Source organism: Drosophila virilis, chromosome 5, assembly GCF_030788295.1.
Source record: "Drosophila virilis strain 15010-1051.87 chromosome 5, Dvir_AGI_RSII-ME, whole genome shotgun sequence".
Taxonomy (NCBI): domain Eukaryota; kingdom Metazoa; phylum Arthropoda; class Insecta; order Diptera; family Drosophilidae; genus Drosophila; species Drosophila virilis.
The window spans coordinates 6,269,270-6,288,161 of record NC_091547.1 but is presented as its reverse complement, the minus strand read 5'-3'; the positions used below and the strand labels follow the sequence as shown (position 1 = coordinate 6,288,161).

Sequence of the window (18,892 nt, the reverse complement as noted above, 5' to 3'; positions counted from 1 at the left end):
ACAAAATACGTTTTGAAGCTGTTGACCAGCTTATTGATTTCATTATTACAATTAGAACATGCTTGGGGATTTCTTGAAATATTATTATATGATTTGAAAACAATTCCAAGTACGTTTACTTAACGTTTAAATATCGATTACTTTTTTACTTGAGCTAAATCGATCTATCGCCTATCGATGTTGGCTTGCAAATTATATCGGGTCATCTCTGAAAAATGTCTGCCGCATCGTAAACGTTTTGCAAGAGAAACCGGAAAATTGTTTAAAATCCACGAAAAAGTGCTTGAAATTGTTTGAATAGGTAATTATTTAGCACCCGTATTCTCCATGTATGTTTTAAATAGTTAATTTTGTGTGTGGCACTTGATGTTTGCGCTAAAAGGGCTGTGGTGAAAATTGCAAAACGCGGCGACGGCAGCGAACGTCTGCCGCTGCCGCTGCTTCTGCCTTTGCATCTTCTTCTTTCTGTTCGGCGTAAACGAAACGTGTGTGTGGTTTGTTTTTATTGTATGTCTTTATATATATATCCATTTATTGATTGATAGTGTCGCATGCAATTGAGCGATGTCTATACCGCCGTATATGATTCCGCCAAATGCCTGGGCCGCCCAGTTGATGGCCCAGCAGCAGGCGTACGCGGCGGCCCATGCACAGCAGGCCCAGCTGCATGCGCAGCAGCAGATGGCCAACCAGATACAGCAAATACCACCACCGGGTGCCCCATTGCCGCCGTCGGGACACGCCAATGGCATACCGGTGCCGGCAGTGGGCGTGCCCCAGCCACAGCTGGGACAAATACCCACACCAAAACCAGATATTCTCACCGAGGAGAAACTGCAGGAGAAGGCGCTTAAGTGGCAGCACTTGCAGTCGAAACGTTTTGCCGAGAAACGCAAATTCGGTTTTATTGACACACAGAAAGAGGACATGCCGCCAGAGCATATACGCAAGATTATACGTGATCATGGTGACATGACCTCACGCAAATATCGCCACGACAAGCGTGTCTATCTGGGCGCACTCAAATACATGCCACATGCAGTGCTTAAGCTGCTCGAGAACATGCCCATGCCGTGGGAGCAGATAAGGGATGTGCAGGTGCTCTACCACATAACGGGCGCCATTACCTTTGTCAATGAGATACCCTGGGTCATCGAGCCGGTTTACATTGCGCAGTGGGGGTAAGTTCCAATTAAGGTACTCTTTATATCTAAGCTAAATATCAGGGTACATTTGGCAGCACCATGTGGATTATGATGCGTCGTGAGAAACGCGACCGTCGCCACTTTAAGCGTATGCGTTTTCCGCCATTCGACGATGAGGAGCCGCCGCTGGACTATGCGGACAACGTTTTGGATGTGGAGCCGCTGGAGGCCATACAAATTGAGCTGGACAACGATGAAGATAATGCTGTCTACAAATGGTTCTATGATCATCGACCACTAGTCGATACGCCGTAAGCATATCCATATATATAAACCAATATCCTTTATAATCCTGCTCTCTGTTAGGTTTGTGAATGGCTCTACTTATCGCAAGTGGAATCTTTCCCTGCCCCAGCTGGCAACGCTTTACCGTCTGGCCAATCAGCTGCTCACCGACTTGGTCGACAATAATTTCTTTTATCTATTCGATCCAAAGAGCTTCTTCACAGCCAAAGCACTGAACATGGCCATACCCGGTGGCCCAAAGTTTGAGCCGCTTATTAAGGATCATAATGTTGGGTAAGTGAATGAAGTGAATATAAGTTAAGAACTAGTTTTAATTGCATTTCTTTTCTCACGCAGTGACGAGGACTGGAATGAGTTCAATGATATAAACAAGGTTATAATAAGGCAGCCCATACGCACCGAGTATCGTATTGCGTTTCCATACCTGTACAACAATATGCCGCATTTTGTGCATCTGAGCTGGTAAACGAACTTATCTTTACGATTGTATATGTAGTTAGATATATTTACATGGCCGTAGAGTTCCCAGTTGTACGCATATACTGGTAACGCTTCATGCCATGTTAGATCAAACAATAAGGCCCGATTTACTACCAATTTAGCGATTGATTCCTGGGTTTTGCAATGTGAATGTTCGTTCCGATTGTGGAACTTAAATCTGGACTGCTGATAGTTGCATACACACATAGTTTTTAAGATTAGTTAGTCGATAAAGCCAAGACTTTTTTTTTAAGAAATACGGCTAATTTATTTATATGGTTTCTCTCTAGGTACCATACGCCCAACGTGGTCTACATCAAGACCGAAGATCCTGACTTGCCTGCCTTTTACTTTGATCCACTTATCAATCCCATTTCACATCGCAATGCTAATTCTAAAATACAAGAACCTATGCCTGAAGACGACGAGGACTTTACGCTGCCCGATGATGTGCAGCCTTTTCTCCAGGATACGCCACTCTATACAGATAATACAGCCAATGGCATTGCGTTGTTATGGGCACCGCGTCCGTTTAATATGCGTTCGGGTCGCTCCCGTCGTGCCATCGATGTGCCGCTGGTCAAGTGCTGGTACAAGGAGCATTGCCCACCTGGTCACCCGGTCAAGGTGCGCGTCAGCTATCAGAAGCTGTTGAAATATTATGTGCTCAATGCTCTGAAACATCGCAAACCGAAGCCACAAAAGAAGCGGTGGGTTAGCCAAATGATTAAAAAGCTATGTTGAATTATATCTGATTATTTGTTTTTTACATGTTTGTTTTTTTTTTCAGCTATTTGTTCCGTTCATTCAAGGCGACCAAGTTTTTCCAGACCACCACACTGGACTGGGTGGAGGCCGGTTTGCAAGTGTGTCGTCAGGGCTATAATATGCTTAATCTGCTTATTCATCGTAAGAATCTGAACTACCTGCATTTGGACTATAATTTCAACTTGAAGCCGGTCAAGACGCTGACTACCAAGGAGCGTAAAAAGTCACGTTTCGGCAATGGTAACTGACCACATCCAATGTGTCCACACCCAATCACTCAACTCTTGGTCTCTTTTACAGCTTTCCATTTGTGCCGCGAGATTCTACGTCTAACCAAACTGATCATCGACTCGCATGTACAGTATCGTCTCAATAATGTGGACGCCTTTCAGCTAGCTGATGGTCTACAGTATATCTTTGCGCATGTGGGCCAACTGACGGGCATGTATCGCTACAAGTACAAGCTGATGCGACAGATACGCATGTGCAAGGACTTGAAGCATCTAATCTACTATCGCTTCAATACGGGACCCGTCGGCAAGGGTCCGGGCTGTGGCTTCTGGGCACCTGGCTGGCGTGTTTGGTTGTTCTTTATGCGTGGCATAACTCCACTGCTGGAACGTTGGCTGGGCAACTTGTTGTCACGTCAATTCGAGGGTCGTCATTCCAAGGGCGTGGCCAAAACGGTGACCAAACAACGTGTCGAATCCCATTTCGATTTGGAGCTGCGTGCCTCGGTTATGCACGATATTGTGGACATGATGCCCGAGGGCATTAAGCAAAACAAGGCGCGTACCATACTCCAGCATTTGTCAGAGGCCTGGCGCTGCTGGAAGGCCAATATACCGTGGAAGGTGCCCGGTCTGCCCATACCCATAGAGAATATGATTCTGCGCTATGTCAAAATGAAGGCCGACTGGTGGACAAACACGGCGCACTACAATCGAGAGCGTATACGACGTGGTGCCACCGTGGACAAGACTGTGTGCAAAAAGAATTTGGGTCGTTTGACGCGTCTGTATTTGAAGGCGGAGCAGGAGCGACAGCATAACTACCTCAAGGATGGCCCCTATATATCGCCCGAGGAGGCGGTGGCCATATACACCACAACAGTGCATTGGCTGGAGTCGCGTCGCTTTGCACCGATACCCTTTCCGCCGCTCTCCTACAAGCATGACACCAAGCTGCTGATTTTGGCCTTGGAACGTCTGAAGGAGGCATACAGCGTCAAGTCGCGTTTGAACCAAAGCCAGCGTGAGGAACTGGGTCTGATCGAACAGGCCTACGACAATCCGCACGAGGCGCTGTCCCGTATCAAGCGTCATCTGCTGACGCAGCGCGCCTTTAAGGAGGTGAGACTATTCTAAATTGTTTGAATGTGGCTAGGTTTTTCATTGCTCCTCTTCTTCTATCAGGTGGGCATTGAGTTCATGGACTTGTATAGCCACCTAATACCCGTCTACGAAGTGGAGCCACTGGAAAAGATCACAGATGCCTATTTGGATCAGTATCTGTGGTATGAGGCAGACAAGCGACGTCTGTTTCCGCCATGGATCAAGCCCAGCGACACGGAACCACCGCCGCTGTTGGCCTACAAGTGGTGTCAAGGTAACGGAGCGTGATTTATGCACAGATCATGTCCAGAGTGTGTAATATATCTGCGCATTTTGGGCGTGTGATTTGTGGCAAAGTGATGAGCTTGGATTCCATCCCCTTGTTGCAAACCTCACGCCAAAGGTGGCGCATTTAACCAGCAATATAAAGATTCATGTGTAAACCAATTGCCACGAGAACTACCAAGGAGAATCCTAGTTTGATAGATCCACTTCCTTCACAGGCATCAACAATCTGCAAGATGTGTGGGACGTGGGTGAGGGCGAATGCAATGTGCTGCTCGAGTCGCGCTTTGAGAAGCTCTACGAGAAAATTGATCTGACTCTGCTCAATCGTCTGCTGCGTCTCATTGTGGATCACAACATTGCCGATTACATGACGGCCAAGAACAACGTGGTCATCAACTACAAGGACATGAATCATACGAACAGCTATGGCATCATACGTGGCCTGCAGTTCTCCTCGTTTATAACACAATACTATGGACTTGTTTTGGATCTGTTAGTGCTGGGCCTGCACCGCTCCAGCGAAATGGCTGGACCACCGCAAATGCCCAACGATTTTCTGACATTCCAGGATGCTGTCACGGAAACAGCGCATCCCATACGGCTTTACTGTCGCTATGTGGATCGCATACATTTGTTCTTTAGATTTTCGGCTGAGGAGGCGCGTGATCTCATCCAGCGTTATCTGACCGAGCATCCGGATCCAAATAATGAGAATATTGTGGGCTATAATAACAAAAAGTGCTGGCCACGCGATGCACGCATGCGTCTGATGAAGCACGACGTTAATCTGTAGGTTTTTCTATCACCCTAATCCTAACCAGCTTTCGTTTGACTTGTCTTTGTTTTACCTTGCAGTGGTCGCGCTGTCTTTTGGGACATCAAGAATCGTTTGCCCCGCTCCGTGACCACCATTGGCTGGGAGAGCACATTTGTTTCCGTTTATTCCAAGGATAACCCCAATTTGCTGTTTAATATGAGTGGCTTCGAGTGCCGCATTCTGCCCAAGGTTCCTTTAAATCCAAACTATTCGCCGAGTTCAGTTAATAATTTGCTTTATTTGTTAAACTTTTGCAGTGTCGCACACAAAACGAAGAGTTCACGCACCGCGATGGCGTCTGGAATTTGCAGAATGAAATAACAAAGGAGCGCACAGCTCAGTGTTTCCTGCGCGTGGATGACGAGTCTCTGGGACGTTTCCACAATCGTGTGCGACAGATTTTAATGGCCTCCGGCTCCACCACATTCACAAAAGTGAGTGCAATTAAACGTGCCTGATGGAAATTGTTTATGCTATTTAATCGTTGCCCTAAATAGATTGTCAACAAATGGAACACCGCTCTAATCGGTCTGATGACCTATTTCCGTGAGGCTGTGGTCAATACACAGGAGCTGCTCGATTTGCTGGTCAAGTGCGAAAACAAAATACAGACACGTATCAAGATTGGCTTGAACTCCAAAATGCCTTCGCGTTTCCCGCCCGTAGTGTTCTACACGCCCAAAGAGCTGGGCGGCTTGGGCATGTTGAGCATGGGTCATGTCCTGATACCACAATCAGATCTGCGCTGGTCTAAGCAAACCGATGTGGGCATCACGCATTTCCGCTCCGGTAAGTGGAAAACGGCATAATATTTGTTCCTTCTTTAACGAAATACTTTATCAGGCATGTCGCATGACGAGGATCAGCTTATACCAAATCTGTATCGCTATATACAGCCGTGGGAGAGTGAATTTATAGACTCGCAGCGTGTTTGGGCCGAGTATGCACTGAAGCGCCAAGAGGCGAATGCGCAGAATCGTCGTCTGACGCTGGAAGATCTGGAGGACAGTTGGGATCGTGGTATACCGCGTATCAATACGCTCTTCCAGAAGGATCGGCATACCTTGGCCTATGACAAGGGCTGGCGCATACGCACAGAGTTCAAGCAGTATCAGGTGCTCAAGCAGAATCCATTCTGGTGGACACATCAGCGACACGATGGCAAACTTTGGAATCTGAACAACTATCGCACGGACATGATACAAGCATTGGGCGGCGTGGAGGGCATTCTGGAGCATACCTTATTCAAGGGCACGTACTTCCCAACCTGGGAGGGTCTGTTCTGGGAGAAGGCATCCGGTTTTGAGGAGTCCATGAAGTACAAGAAGCTGACAAATGCTCAGCGCTCCGGTCTAAATCAGATACCCAATCGTCGCTTTACGCTCTGGTGGTCACCGACAATCAATCGCGCCAATGTATATGTGGGTTTCCAGGTGCAACTCGATCTGACGGGTATTTTCATGCACGGCAAAATTCCCACACTAAAAATCTCCTTGATTCAAATCTTTCGTGCTCACTTGTGGCAAAAGATACACGAGTCCATTGTCATGGATTTGTGTCAGGTGTTTGATCAGGAGCTAGACGCCCTAGAGATTGAGACGGTGCAAAAGGAGACCATACATCCGCGCAAGTCATACAAAATGAACTCCTCCTGTGCGGATATTCTGCTCTTCCCCGCCTACAAGTGGAATGTGTCGCGTCCATCGCTGCTAGCCGATACAAAGGACACCATGGACAATACAACAACGCAAAAGTATTGGCTGGATATACAGTTGCGTTGGGGCGACTACGATTCGCACGATGTGGAGCGTTATGCCAGGGCCAAGTTCTTGGACTACACCACAGATAATATGTCCATATATCCATCGCCGACAGGCGTGCTTATTGCCATCGATTTGGCCTACAATTTGCATTCGGCCTATGGCAATTGGTTCCCTGGCTGCAAGACGCTAATACAACAGGCCATGGCCAAGATCATGAAGGCCAATCCGGCGCTTTATGTGCTGCGCGAGCGTATACGCAAGGCGTTGCAGCTGTACTCCTCAGAGCCAACGGAACCGTACCTCAGCTCCCAGAACTATGGTGAACTTTTCTCGAATCAAATCATTTGGTTTGTGGACGACACAAATGTGTATCGCGTGACCATTCACAAGACGTTTGAGGGTAATTTGACAACAAAACCGATTAACGGAGCCATCTTCATATTTAATCCACGCACCGGGCAGCTATTTCTCAAGATTATACACACCTCAGTGTGGGCGGGTCAGAAGCGTTTGGGTCAATTGGCCAAATGGAAGACAGCCGAGGAAGTTGCAGCGCTCATTCGTTCGCTGCCCGTCGAGGAGCAGCCCAAGCAGATTATTGTCACGCGCAAGGGCATGTTGGATCCGCTTGAGGTGCATTTGCTCGACTTTCCCAATATCGTTATCAAGGGCTCGGAGCTGCAGCTGCCCTTCCAGGCCTGTCTCAAGGTGGAGAAGTTTGGTGATTTGATCCTAAAGGCCACCGAACCTCAAATGGTGCTGTTCAATCTGTATGACGACTGGCTAAAGACCATATCATCCTATACGGCATTCAGTCGTCTTATACTGATCCTGCGCGCCCTGCACGTCAACACGGAGCGCACCAAGATCATACTCAAGCCGGACAAGACGACCATAACGGAGGCGCATCACATTTGGCCAACGTTAACGGACGAGGAATGGATCAAGGTGGAGGTGCAGCTGAAGGATCTCATTTTAGCCGATTATGGCAAAAAGAACAATGTGAATGTTGCCTCGCTGACACAGTCCGAGATCCGCGACATTATACTGGGCATGGAGATAAGCGCGCCGTCCGCGCAGCGTCAACAAATTGCCGAAATTGAGAAGCAGACCAAGGAACAGAATCAACTGACGGCGACAACAACGCGAACAACAAACAAACATGGCGACGAGATTATCACCTCGACGACGTCCAACTATGAGACGCAGACGTTCAGCTCGAAGACCGAATGGCGTGTGCGTGCCATATCCGCAACGAATCTGCATTTGCGCACGAATCACATCTATGTTAGCTCCGATGACATCAAAGAGACGGGCTACACCTACATTCTGCCCAAGAATATACTGAAAAAGTTCGTGACCATATCCGATCTGCGTGCACAGATCGCTGGCTATTTGTATGGCGTGAGTCCGCCAGACAATCCGCAGGTGAAGGAGATACGTTGCATTGTGATGCCGCCGCAGTGGGGCACACATCAGACGATCAATTTGCCAAATGCTCTGCCCACGCATCAATATCTCAAGGATATGGAGCCACTCGGCTGGATACACACACAGCCGAATGAGTTGCCGCAGCTGTCGCCGCAGGATATAACCACGCATGCCAAGATCATGCAGGAGAACTCCAATTGGGATGGCGAAAAGACAATTGTCATCACCTGTTCCTTTACGCCCGGCTCCTGCTCGTTGACTGCCTACAAATTGACGCCCTCCGGCTTTGAGTGGGGCTCCAAGAATACGGACAAAGGCAACAATCCCAAGGGCTATCTGCCCTCCCATTATGAACGCGTCCAAATGCTGTTGTCCAACAAGTTCCTTGGTTTCTTCATGGTGCCGGCGCAAAGCAGTTGGAATTATAATTTTATGGGCGTGCGACACGATCCGAACATGAAATACGAACTGCAATTGGCCAATCCAAAGGAATTCTATCACGAACTGCATCGCACATCGCATTTTCTGCTCTTCTCGAACCTCGAGGATGGCGGCGATGGCGCCGGCGCCGATCGTGAGGATGTTTATGCCTAAAAAAAAAACCTGTAAAATTTCTGCATCAAGGCGAGATGTTAAGTGCGTACAAAACAATTTTTTATAAATCTGTATGTGAGTGTGTCCTACTAAAAGAAAAGCCTTCAATTAATTTCCACATTAACCAAGTTTCCTTTTTCCTTTTTTTTTTGTTTTTGTTTTTGTGTGGACTAAACAGCAGTTGCCATGGCAAAGAACACACAACTTTTCCACATTTCGATTTCAGTTTTTCTTTTTATTTCTCTTTTTACATGGCGCAACTTAATACATAACATTAACTACATGCTATATAGATATATATATATATATGTTGTATAGGTAATACAAAAATTTTTATATATTCTTTTAGTTTCGTTTTCGGTTTCTAGGTACGTCTGTTAGCTGTTTGTTCGTTGGCGCCGCTTCAGGAGCATTTCCACAGCACAACGGCCAAGTTGCCGGCAAAGAATAGATAGAGTATATTCTCAGTCTCATAGGATACCTCAAAGCCAAAACCCTCGCCGACAACAACATGCCAATAGATGCCGAATTTCTTGTCCATTGTCTCCTTAATCGTTTTGGCAGCTAGCTGTGGCAAATATTTAAAGTTAATTATGGCAGATTTTTGGGTTTGATTCTTGAAGACAACAAAAAGATCTGTTGATTTGTTAAGACGGAAAAGTAGGTCACCAAATTAGAAGATCATAGAGATGATATATATATATTCTCCAATTGTTTGCTTATGTTCAAATAGATCAAAGTTAGGATCGGATCACTATTGTAATATATCGCTCTTATCACACGAGAGCGCTGAGCCAAACTGTTTTCCACTTAGTTAGCTAGTTTTCCATTTAGTTACCCAACTTACCTCATAATTTGAAGAGTATTTCTCGCACACACTGACGCTCAAGTCGATGACCTCCTGGCGCATCTCCTCCTTCATGTCCGTGTGCTGTTTTGAGTAATTACGATTATAGAGTAATACGGCGTTTACTTAATGCTAAAGATTGCTGGCACCAACCTTGACCAGCGGATAGGTGTGCACGATTTTCTTGTCGCCCTCCTTGCCGCCCTCATCATCGGCCATGTCGGGCAGCTGGGTGCAGCAAGTCTTACCAAGTTACCAGGCTATGTTCAGTGCACGGAACTGAACGTGCGACGTTTCCGTTGCCTAAATACGGCGAAGCTATATAAAGGACACGCGATAAACCCCGCACACACACACAAACACACACATAGACACGCGAGCTAGTAACTGGTAATGTTATAAAAATTGAGTTAAATTCCGATTTACATGTGACATAGAATTCAAGTTAGATATTAGTCCAGGTAGGATTGATGGCTGGCATGAGAATGAATCTGAATTGTTGTTGTTTTTGTTATTGTCACAGGCACCACGTGCGGAAGGGGGGTGAGGGAACTAGGTAGTCGAAGCGGGCTGCGGGACAGCTGCTATGGCAAATTTGTGTTGCCTGCCAGGAGCGCGATTCACTTGCAACTGACGACTCTGACGCCGACTCCATTAACTTTGCTCGGGCCAGGCAACCGCAAAAGCAGAGTCACGGCAGGGTATTAATGGGCTCTGTGCCTCGGTGTGTGTGTGTGTGTGTTTGTGTGTTGTGTGTTGTGTTTGTTGTGCTGCGTTTGCGCCAAGTCCGCTGCTCGACTGATTGCCACCCTCATTTTGCAAACAATTGCAATTTCCGTGCGGGTGCCAGCTAGACGGATGCCGGCGTCTCGTCATCTTGGCGGCCACCCCCCCAAAAAAAAAGAAGATATTCAAGCCAAGCATCAAACGCTTTAACATCTCGTCCGGGTGGTTGCTGGGTCAGCATCGGGTTGGGGTGGCAGGGGCTGGCGTTAGGGCAAATTGAAAAGTTGACAAACAAATCCTCCCCCAGCAGAGAGTGTATGAACATTTGATTTATGTGCCGCTGCAGCATTTATTACTATATTATTATTATTATTATTCTCATATAGTTAGGTATCCCAGTTTTCCTCGTCTGCGCTGGAGACTGGCGCCATTTGCTCGTGCTCCTCGTACAGATCCTGCTCGTGCTCCTCCACCTCCTCCTCGATGAGCACGAAACCATTTTCGATTGGCTTTTGATGCTGCTCCAATAATTGATCCAATATTTGTCGCGTAGCGCCCAAATACTGAAGCCTGTTAAGCAGCTCGACAATGGACATTTTGTACGTGCGTTTGTCATAATCATAATAATCCTCGTCTTTTGTGCAGCGATAAAGTTGGATTTCGATCTCCGACCAGATTTTCTCCTCTTGTGTGCGAATGTCCTTGTTGAAGGGAAAATCAACGAGATGCAGGCGTTGATAGCCTGCTCCTCGACTGTCTGGGATGGGCTGGACTTTAAGTGGCTCCGGCAGTGGCATGCCCAGCAAATCCTTTCGCACAAACAGGGCTATTTGGGATACATAACCCACGGATTCGTCGCCTGGCGGCGGCTCACCGACGCCCAACAAGGAGAACATGTAATTGGGATACTTTTCGGTGATGCCCAGGCACCAGGCTTTGAACTCCTCGCGTGTCCATTCAAACTTGTGATCCAAGTGGCGAAAGCCATTGGGCAGCAGCGGATTGAAGCGTGTGAATATTATATTAAAGTCCGAATTGGGTGTGCTGAATATTACAATTTTGGGTTGCATAAAGCCAAAGATATTAGCAGGAATCTTGGCCAGCACATCGTCATAAACGTGCTCTATGCTGCAAAAGAAATATATTATTAATAATAATAGTAGTAGTGAATATTATGCCAGTCAGATAACTTACAGTTCCAATGCGACGACGGCATCTGTGTCCCTTAATTCATCAGCCGAGTCCGCCACGCTGCCATGCAGCACCTCAACACGCAATGGACCGAGGCGTTGTCTGAGAAAGTCGCAAACAAGTGGGTTTGTACGACCTAAATTCCCTTTTAAGAGATTATGGTCAATGTCCACCTGTGATTGATAACGATAAAAATTTAAATGAAAATTCAAATATTAACAGCCGGTTTTAATGCCAGCTCGTTTCACAACACAAGTGCAATTTGAACAGTCTGGCAGCACTGTACACAACCAGAAACGAAACAAAATGGCGCAACAACATGGCAACGAAACATTGGCTTGTCACATTGAATGCGCGTGTGTGTGTGAGTGTTCCGAGCACGGGCAGCAGTGCACGAAGAATATGTAATTTGTTGTGAAAATCAATTGAGTATCGAAATAAATAGATTCAATTGCAAAATATAGTGAAAATGTGTAACTAAACAGACAAACGCAACTGTGTAAGCAACAACTGTATGCCAGCAAAGCGTGCTGAGTGAAATTTTTTCTTGTACTGCATTCGAGGGAAAAGACAACGTGAAAACAAGAAGAAGAAAACTTGTAATACGTGAAAGAAATACATACAGAAAAGTGACAAATGAAATTAACCAAACGAATAGCCAAACGGCATAGAAATTGTGCAGCTAAATCAAATAGTTGTGCCTGCAGCGCCAATATATTTAAATAAAATGCTTCAAGGCAACTGTTGTGGCCTGTGCCGGCGCTGCAGCTAAATCAATATTCTTCCATGCAGCAGGAAGCCACGGTCCCCGTCCTCTATGGCTGTTCGTTCGTGTCAGACAAGATTTCTTGTGTGTGTTTTTCACCGAGTGCCGAGTGTAAAATTCGCATTTATATATATGTGTGTATAAGCACATGCGTATATATTATATTTTGCAGTTTTAGCAATAGTGATTAATTGTCGGGGAATTATCAGAGATTTGTTAAATTATTTGTTTTGTTGTGTGTGCATAATTGTGACCAATACCAAGGCGAGCGCTGTTGGTGTGCGTGCGTATGCATGCACGCATATACATATGTATGTATGCATGTGCCCCGTGCCCATAATTTTGCCATTCCGCCTTAGCCGACAGCGTTCCATTCACATTGTGCCGGCGCAACGACGAAATTCAAAACAATAGAGCGTGAAACCTGAATTAGTGGTGGCAAAACAAAAAAATGTAAAAGAAACAACAAAAAAAAAATGCTAAATTAATCAGCAGCAGTTACAATAGGATTTTACTGCGTATGTGTGTGTGTGTGCGCGTGTGTTTTGTTTGATTTTTTTTTTTGGCATTTGTTTAGGCGTAAGCAGTTTAAATAAATCATAGCTGAAAATAAACTCATCAGCGCCATTCTTCTTCTTGCCACACAGCCACCACGAATGTCAACAGTAAAGAAAGCGTGGTATAAACAGACAAAAGGGAATACAGACAAAAACAAACAGAAACAACTCGCAAGAATTTGAAATTCAACGTTCCTTTATGCGCTCTGCGTTAACTTGAGACTGACAACTGTCAACTGACCAACCCGACCCGATCCGATCTGATCCGATCCACTGGGCATTGGAAATTTGAAAGTTGGAGCGTTTTTCCAATCGAGTGCCGCCTGCTAAACATGGGCAAACGCATCGCTTCGGAGCGCCAGCAACAAACGGAAACGAATAAAACACAAGCACGGAAACGCAAGCGTCCAGCTGTTAAAGCCTCCCGGGTGGAGAAGTGCCAGCGCCTGAGCGCTGACAATAACAATTTTGATTGGCACGAAAACGATGACGAGGACTCCTCATCATCCGGCTCGGCGAACGTAGCTCTATTGCAAACACCACAGCCGCAGCCGCAGCCAGCGCCGACAGGAGCACCACGTGGCCAGTGTCCGGTCAACTCGCGTGCATCATTGCTATCCCTGGCCACATTTGCCAGCGGCGGCTTCAGCGATCACAACAATTCCAATGCAACCGAATCACCGCGCCCGGTTTACACACTACGCCCGTCCGTAGTCAATGGCACCATCCTAAGGGATGTGCTCTCCAAGGCCTGGCGACTGGGACGACCCATAGGTATGTCTACCAACTAGCTATACATGTATATATACATTAATATATATGTTGTAATCTTGATAACAATTCCCTGCAGGCAAGGGCAACTTTGGCGAGATATTTCTTGCCTCGGATGACACTGTTTGCCCGGTTAGCTCGGAGAGCGCCAAATATGTGGTCAAAATCGAGCCACACTCGAATGGGCCGCTCTTCGTGGAGATACATTGTCTCATCAATACCAATCAGACGCAGCGTAAGTAGCACAAAACACACAGATATTCACTTAAATCCTGGCTAATCCCAACGATTTCTTGCAGAGATTACGAATGGCAGCGAGGCGTGCAGCCTGGCGCAGTTGCCGCCAACAATTAGCCAGGGTCCGCCCACAGGCATTCCGAGCTACATAGCCTCGGGCACACACTACTTCGGGGATGGGCGCTATCGGTTTCTGGTGCTGCCGCGCTTTGATCGGGATCTGCATTCGTTGATCAAGAATGCGCGTGTGGCGCAAAAATCTCTGCTGGTGCTGGCCATAAACATTATCAATGTGCTGGAGCATCTGCATGACAAGGGCTATTGCCACAACGATATCAAGGCGCAGAACCTGATGATATCCAAGTGCAAGTACCTCAAGCGGCAGCCGGTGCAGCAGGGCGGCGGCAAGAGTAAGAGCTACGACGAGCACTACGAGGAGAAGCAGCAGACGACGGATAGCGGCAACAGTTCCGAGCAGGAGACCAACGACGATGACTACTTCGCGAAGAACGACAAATTTGCGCTAAAGCACATTGCGCCCATCAAAGAGGACCTCGATGCCGAGGACGAGGATGAGGACGAGGACGAGGACTTTGACGATGGTGCCACAACAAATAGCAACAATAGCAACAGCCTGGACCTGTACCAGACGCCAGTGAGCAACAAAAATAAGCGACGCGCACGCAATGCTCCCGTCGAGTTTAGCGGCTCGAATCCGATGCGTTCGTGTCGCCGCAACGATAGACGCAACTCCAGCTCCATGTACGAGGAGATGGTCAAGTCACATTATCTGCGACCGGCCAAGCGGGTTAGCTACTCGGAGCTCTTCAACGAGGATGGCTATCCGGTGAAAGCGGATGCCAACAGCGAACAGTCGCCGGAAAGTTCGGACAATGAGTCCGATGAGTTTGTGCCGCCGTGTGCCAGGCGTTCGGGCGGTGCCAGTGCAGCCAAACAGCGCATCTCACGCTCCTCCACTCGCGCCGTCACCCGCCGCCAGGAGTCAAAGCAACAGCAGCAGCAGCAGCATCTAAAATCTAATGTCTCCGAACCCGTACCCAAAGCCATGTCACGAAGTAAGCGTGCCGCGACACAGTATCAGCTGGTGCAGGTGGAGGAGGAGCACATATTCTTGATTGACTTTGGTCTGGCCTCCAAGTATCAGGATCGCGGCGTGCACAGGCCCTTTATCATGGATCAGCGACGAGCGCACGATGGCACACTGGAGTTCACCTCGCGCGATGCACACTTGGGCGCGCATTCGCGTCGCAGCGATTTGGAGTGCTTGGGCTACAATTTGCTGTACTGGTCGGAGGGTTATCTGCCGTGGAAAGATGTGGCCCAGCAGCAGCAGCAAGAGAAGGTGCATCGCGCCAAGGAGCTGTTCATGACCGATGTGTGCGAAATGCTGCGACAGTTCTATGGCAAACAGGTTCCTAAATATTTGGGTGAATTTCTGCAGCAGATCGGACAGCTCGCATATCAGGAGCGGCCCAATTATGAGCGCTATCGCAGCATCTTCAAGCGCGAGTATCGCCGCCTCGGCTACGACTGCAGCCAGATGCAGTTGAGCAGCGATGAGATCTTGCGCACACGTGTCTCCTGCATCAAGGATGAGCTCGATGGCGGCGCCAAGTGCGACATATTCGAGCTGAATAATAAAATTGCATGCAATGTGATGCGCTCCGCGACGCTCAGCACACCATTCCAGGAGCATTCGCTAACGAATCGTGTCTCGCCCAAGAATCTGCGTTCCAAGTCCAACAAAAAGAATGCCAAGAAGAAGAAATTCTCGTGGGCGGAAGTGCTGTCACAGGATCCCGATCAAATAGCACGCGAACGTGCCGTCAAAGAGTTTGAGCGTGAGGAGGTCATCTGCCCGTTGCAGTCGCGTCTGCCCAGGCGGTACGAGGGCAGGCCGACCTATGCGATATTGGCTGTGGAGCAGAGCAGACGGGACAAGGGGCTGAGCGTGCAGGAGCACAACAACGAAGAGGCAAGTGAAACGGACAAATACGAGGCGGCGGAAGATAACGATGAGGATTATGAGGAAGAGGAGGAGGAGGATGAAGAGGAGGACCAGGAGGAGGAGGAAGAAGAGGAGGAGGAGGAGGAGGAGGAGGAGGACGAAGAAGAGGAGGAGGAAGACGAAGTTGACATGGAAAAAGCGGAGCCAGAGGCAACAAGTGAAGACGAAGAGGTGAGTGCTAAGCTTTATATATATATATAACATCCAGATAACTCATTCATGAATGTCTTTAAATCATGCTTAGATGGATTATCAGCAGAGCGACGAAAGTGAAGGCACGACACAGTCGGAGACAGTGCGTCGGGGCCGTGGGCGTCCGCGCAACAACAGTAAACTGATTCAGGTGCAGCAAGCTCAACAACAGCAACAGCAGCTGGGTAAGGGCAAAGGCGCGACGCGCAAGCGAACCGGCAAATTGAGAAACACAAATGGAGATAGTCAGCAGCAGCAGCAGCAGCAGCAGGAGGAGCAGGAGCAGCAGGATCACAGGATGATTGTTACACCGTTAACAACAGTTGGGGGTAATAAACGTGGCTGTGCCGCTCGCAAGGAGAACGCGACAATGGCGTCCGCCACCGGCGAATTGGAGCAACATCATCATCATCATCATCATCACCACAACAACAACAACAACAACAACAATAACAATAACAACAAGCTAAAGTCCAGTCGATCAGTGGATCAGGATCCAACCAAACAGCGGCGCACCCGTCGCTGTCTATATAAGACTGAAGCACACATGCACGGCGAGCGGCAGCAGGATGTGGAGAACAACTATGCCACAAATATGCAGAATGTGTACAGCGTGTGGCAATACGATGATGAGAACAGCTACGGCAAGGGGCGCAATGTCAACTCGTCCAGGCATTGCCGCAAGTGATACGATAGTTAGTTATCCCAATATCCTGCCCTCCCCACCCCTCCCCTACCTTACACAACAAAACAAAACAAATAATTAATAGCTGCTGCTAAATGGCAACAAATTAGTGAAGCCTGGCAAAACTACATGAATTAACAGTAAATACAAATAACAGTTCTGCTGCGTTTTCAAGTATTTTTTAGAAGTAAACTATAGCCTAAGTGAAAGAGAGACACCAAGAGAGAGAGAGAGAGAGAGAGAGCGCGAGGTGAATTTAGAAAGGTTACGCCTTCATTGGATCAATGTCTGTTCATAAAGTTGTTGCAGCACACTTAAAAAAAGTGAAAAAGCACAGAATTTTGTGTCATTTCTATCGTTCTTTCATTTTATACAACATTTTTAAGGACATATTCAGCAGAAATTGTTACAGTACGTACATGCAGACATATATATACATATATATAGGAGAGATGAATGTGTAGGCACTGAGACAGGTGCACCGTTAGGTTATAAATTGGCCTTGATAGCAAATTATTGTTTAATTTTAATTTTATTTGAAAGTTTTTAAGTTACGCTCGCTTTAAGTCGCACCCGAATCGATTATATTACATAAATGATAATATCCCCTCAAAAGAAAAAAAAAAAAAAGGAAAAAAAAGTATTTAACTAGATGAAGGTTATTATTGCATAAAACATAATTATTAAGTTTAAGCTAGGCTATAAACTGCGTATATAAATAAAATAACTAGAAACTGTATGTCATTAACGATTACCTATATAAGCTAACTGTTTAATTTCCCCATATTGACCACGTAACAAGTAATAACTCATTTATAGGGAAATGGCGCTCTTAATCGCATTACAAACCTGCAGAATATGTTCGATAGTTTCGATGCGTCGCATTAACTGGAAGAGTCGCATCTCAGCACAGCTGAAGAAAAGAACAGATAAAAAAAACCGTGCTAAATGTAATTAGAAAAACTAAAGTGAACAATATAATACGCACCCGAATTCAGTGACCTTTTTGATTTCGTGTACCCAGCGCGCATCCTCTAATATTTGGATTGTAGCACAATATCGCTGCTCGTACACCGGCGGATCGAAGTTAATTCCCGTTTCAGTGAGTTTCGTTCGTGTATTAAATCCACCACAGGGCAGTGTGTAGTGAAACATTATAAATTGTGAAGATCACATGCAATATGGTCTTGGGCATTCACTCGAATTGTTTACATCTGTTTCTGTCAGCTTCAGTGCGACCGCGAGCGGTATATGGTAAAAATTCCAAGAAAGCCGCACACGAGCGGGCACAACTTGAGGTGAGTAGACGATTGCGTGCAGCCAACTTAGCGCGTCTGTTTATAGCGCTAAGCTAACCTTACGTTTTTTTTTATTTTCTCGTTACGTTGCGCATTTTGCGCGCTTTCGACTCATTTTGCGTTTGCGTTATCGAACATATCGCACCATTTCGATAAAAAGAGCGCCAATATTTTTTTAAAAATTTTTTTAAGCTCATCATAAAGTGCAAAATGTCTAGCAGAAATGTTCTGCTCGTTAAGACTTTGACTTGAAAAGTTCAAATGTGCAGTGTTGTGCATAAAATCTATGTTTTGTTTTGTGGCCACTTTCTGTTGCCCTTCGGCAAACAAGCAGCCGCAGCTGGTCAAGCAGGAACCTTTTGGTCTGCCGCCCCAAAGCAAAAATAAAGTAAACCAAACCAAAGCCCAAACATTGCTTGACCCTCATTACGTTTGATATTTTCGTAACACATTTAGGACCGACCGTGCTGGACGGCAGCAAGTTAGTTTTTAACTTTGTTGTTGCTGCCTCTTGCTGGGGCAGACAAACTCATTTGGCTTGCGCCCTGTAAAAGTAACAAACAACAAACGGACTGCAAGAAATAAAGTAAAGTAAACATTAAAGCGGCCTGTGGGTAAAACCAAAAAGAAAATAATCATAAGAGCCGAAACGAAACGAGTTTGTAAA

General features: G+C 46.7%; 5 protein-coding genes and 1 non-coding gene across 7 annotated transcripts in view; 4 read left to right on the top strand and 2 right to left on the bottom strand.

The window, feature by feature from the left end:
- Positions 1-172: 172 nt before the first annotated feature.
- Prp8 (pre-mRNA processing factor 8) lies at positions 173-9,050 on the top strand. The gene is made up of 14 exons (XM_002050933.4): positions 173-301; positions 546-1,181; positions 1,241-1,456; positions 1,512-1,724; positions 1,788-1,913; positions 2,222-2,641; positions 2,722-2,939; positions 3,000-4,051; positions 4,115-4,307; positions 4,537-5,110; positions 5,177-5,327; positions 5,396-5,572; positions 5,636-5,927; positions 5,982-9,050. Exons 2-14 carry the CDS (start codon positions 565-567, stop codon positions 8,924-8,926), a joined length of 7,194 nt encoding a protein of 2,397 aa, XP_002050969.1. The 5' UTR covers positions 173-301; positions 546-564; the 3' UTR covers positions 8,927-9,050.
- LOC116651069 (small Cajal body-specific RNA PsiU2-55) lies at positions 1,957-2,136 on the top strand. The gene has a single exon (XR_004304107.1). It is a non-coding gene; the product is annotated as a small Cajal body-specific RNA PsiU2-55 (non-coding RNA).
- Positions 9,051-9,144: 94 nt separating the features above from the next.
- On the bottom strand, positions 9,145-10,259 carry LOC6626916 (dynein axonemal light chain 4). Its single transcript, XM_002050934.4, has 3 exons — positions 9,927-10,259; positions 9,774-9,857; positions 9,145-9,494 (listed from the first exon to the last, which is right to left on the bottom strand). The coding sequence occupies exons 1-3, from the start codon at positions 9,990-9,992 to the stop codon at positions 9,330-9,332; spliced, it is 315 nt and encodes a 104-aa protein (XP_002050970.1). The 5' UTR covers positions 9,993-10,259; the 3' UTR covers positions 9,145-9,329.
- A 580-nt stretch (positions 10,260-10,839) lies between these two features.
- On the bottom strand, positions 10,840-18,252 carry Hen1 (Hen1 methyltransferase). Its single transcript, XM_002050935.4, has 4 exons — positions 17,916-18,252; positions 17,777-17,840; positions 11,694-11,863; positions 10,840-11,627 (listed from the first exon to the last, which is right to left on the bottom strand). Exons 1-4 carry the CDS (start codon positions 18,080-18,082, stop codon positions 10,886-10,888), a joined length of 1,143 nt encoding a protein of 380 aa, XP_002050971.1. The 5' UTR covers positions 18,083-18,252; the 3' UTR covers positions 10,840-10,885.
- Positions 12,031-17,666, top strand: bsd (back seat driver). The gene is made up of 5 exons (XM_032436466.2): positions 12,031-12,189; positions 13,104-13,787; positions 13,864-14,019; positions 14,084-16,221; positions 16,295-17,666. Exons 2-5 carry the CDS (start codon positions 13,346-13,348, stop codon positions 16,928-16,930), a joined length of 3,372 nt encoding a protein of 1,123 aa, XP_032292357.1. The 5' UTR covers positions 12,031-12,189; positions 13,104-13,345; the 3' UTR covers positions 16,931-17,666.
- LOC6624884 (protein qui-1) overlaps positions 18,084-18,892 on the top strand; it is a 73,571-nt gene continuing 72,762 nt past the window's right edge. Inside the window, exon 1 of one of the 2 annotated variants that reach the window (XM_070210245.1) lies at positions 18,084-18,225. The gene's annotated coding sequence lies outside the window, so the exon portion shown is untranslated. The remainder of the gene's footprint in view (positions 18,226-18,892) is intronic. The other variant, XM_070210246.1, reaches the window with a different exon arrangement.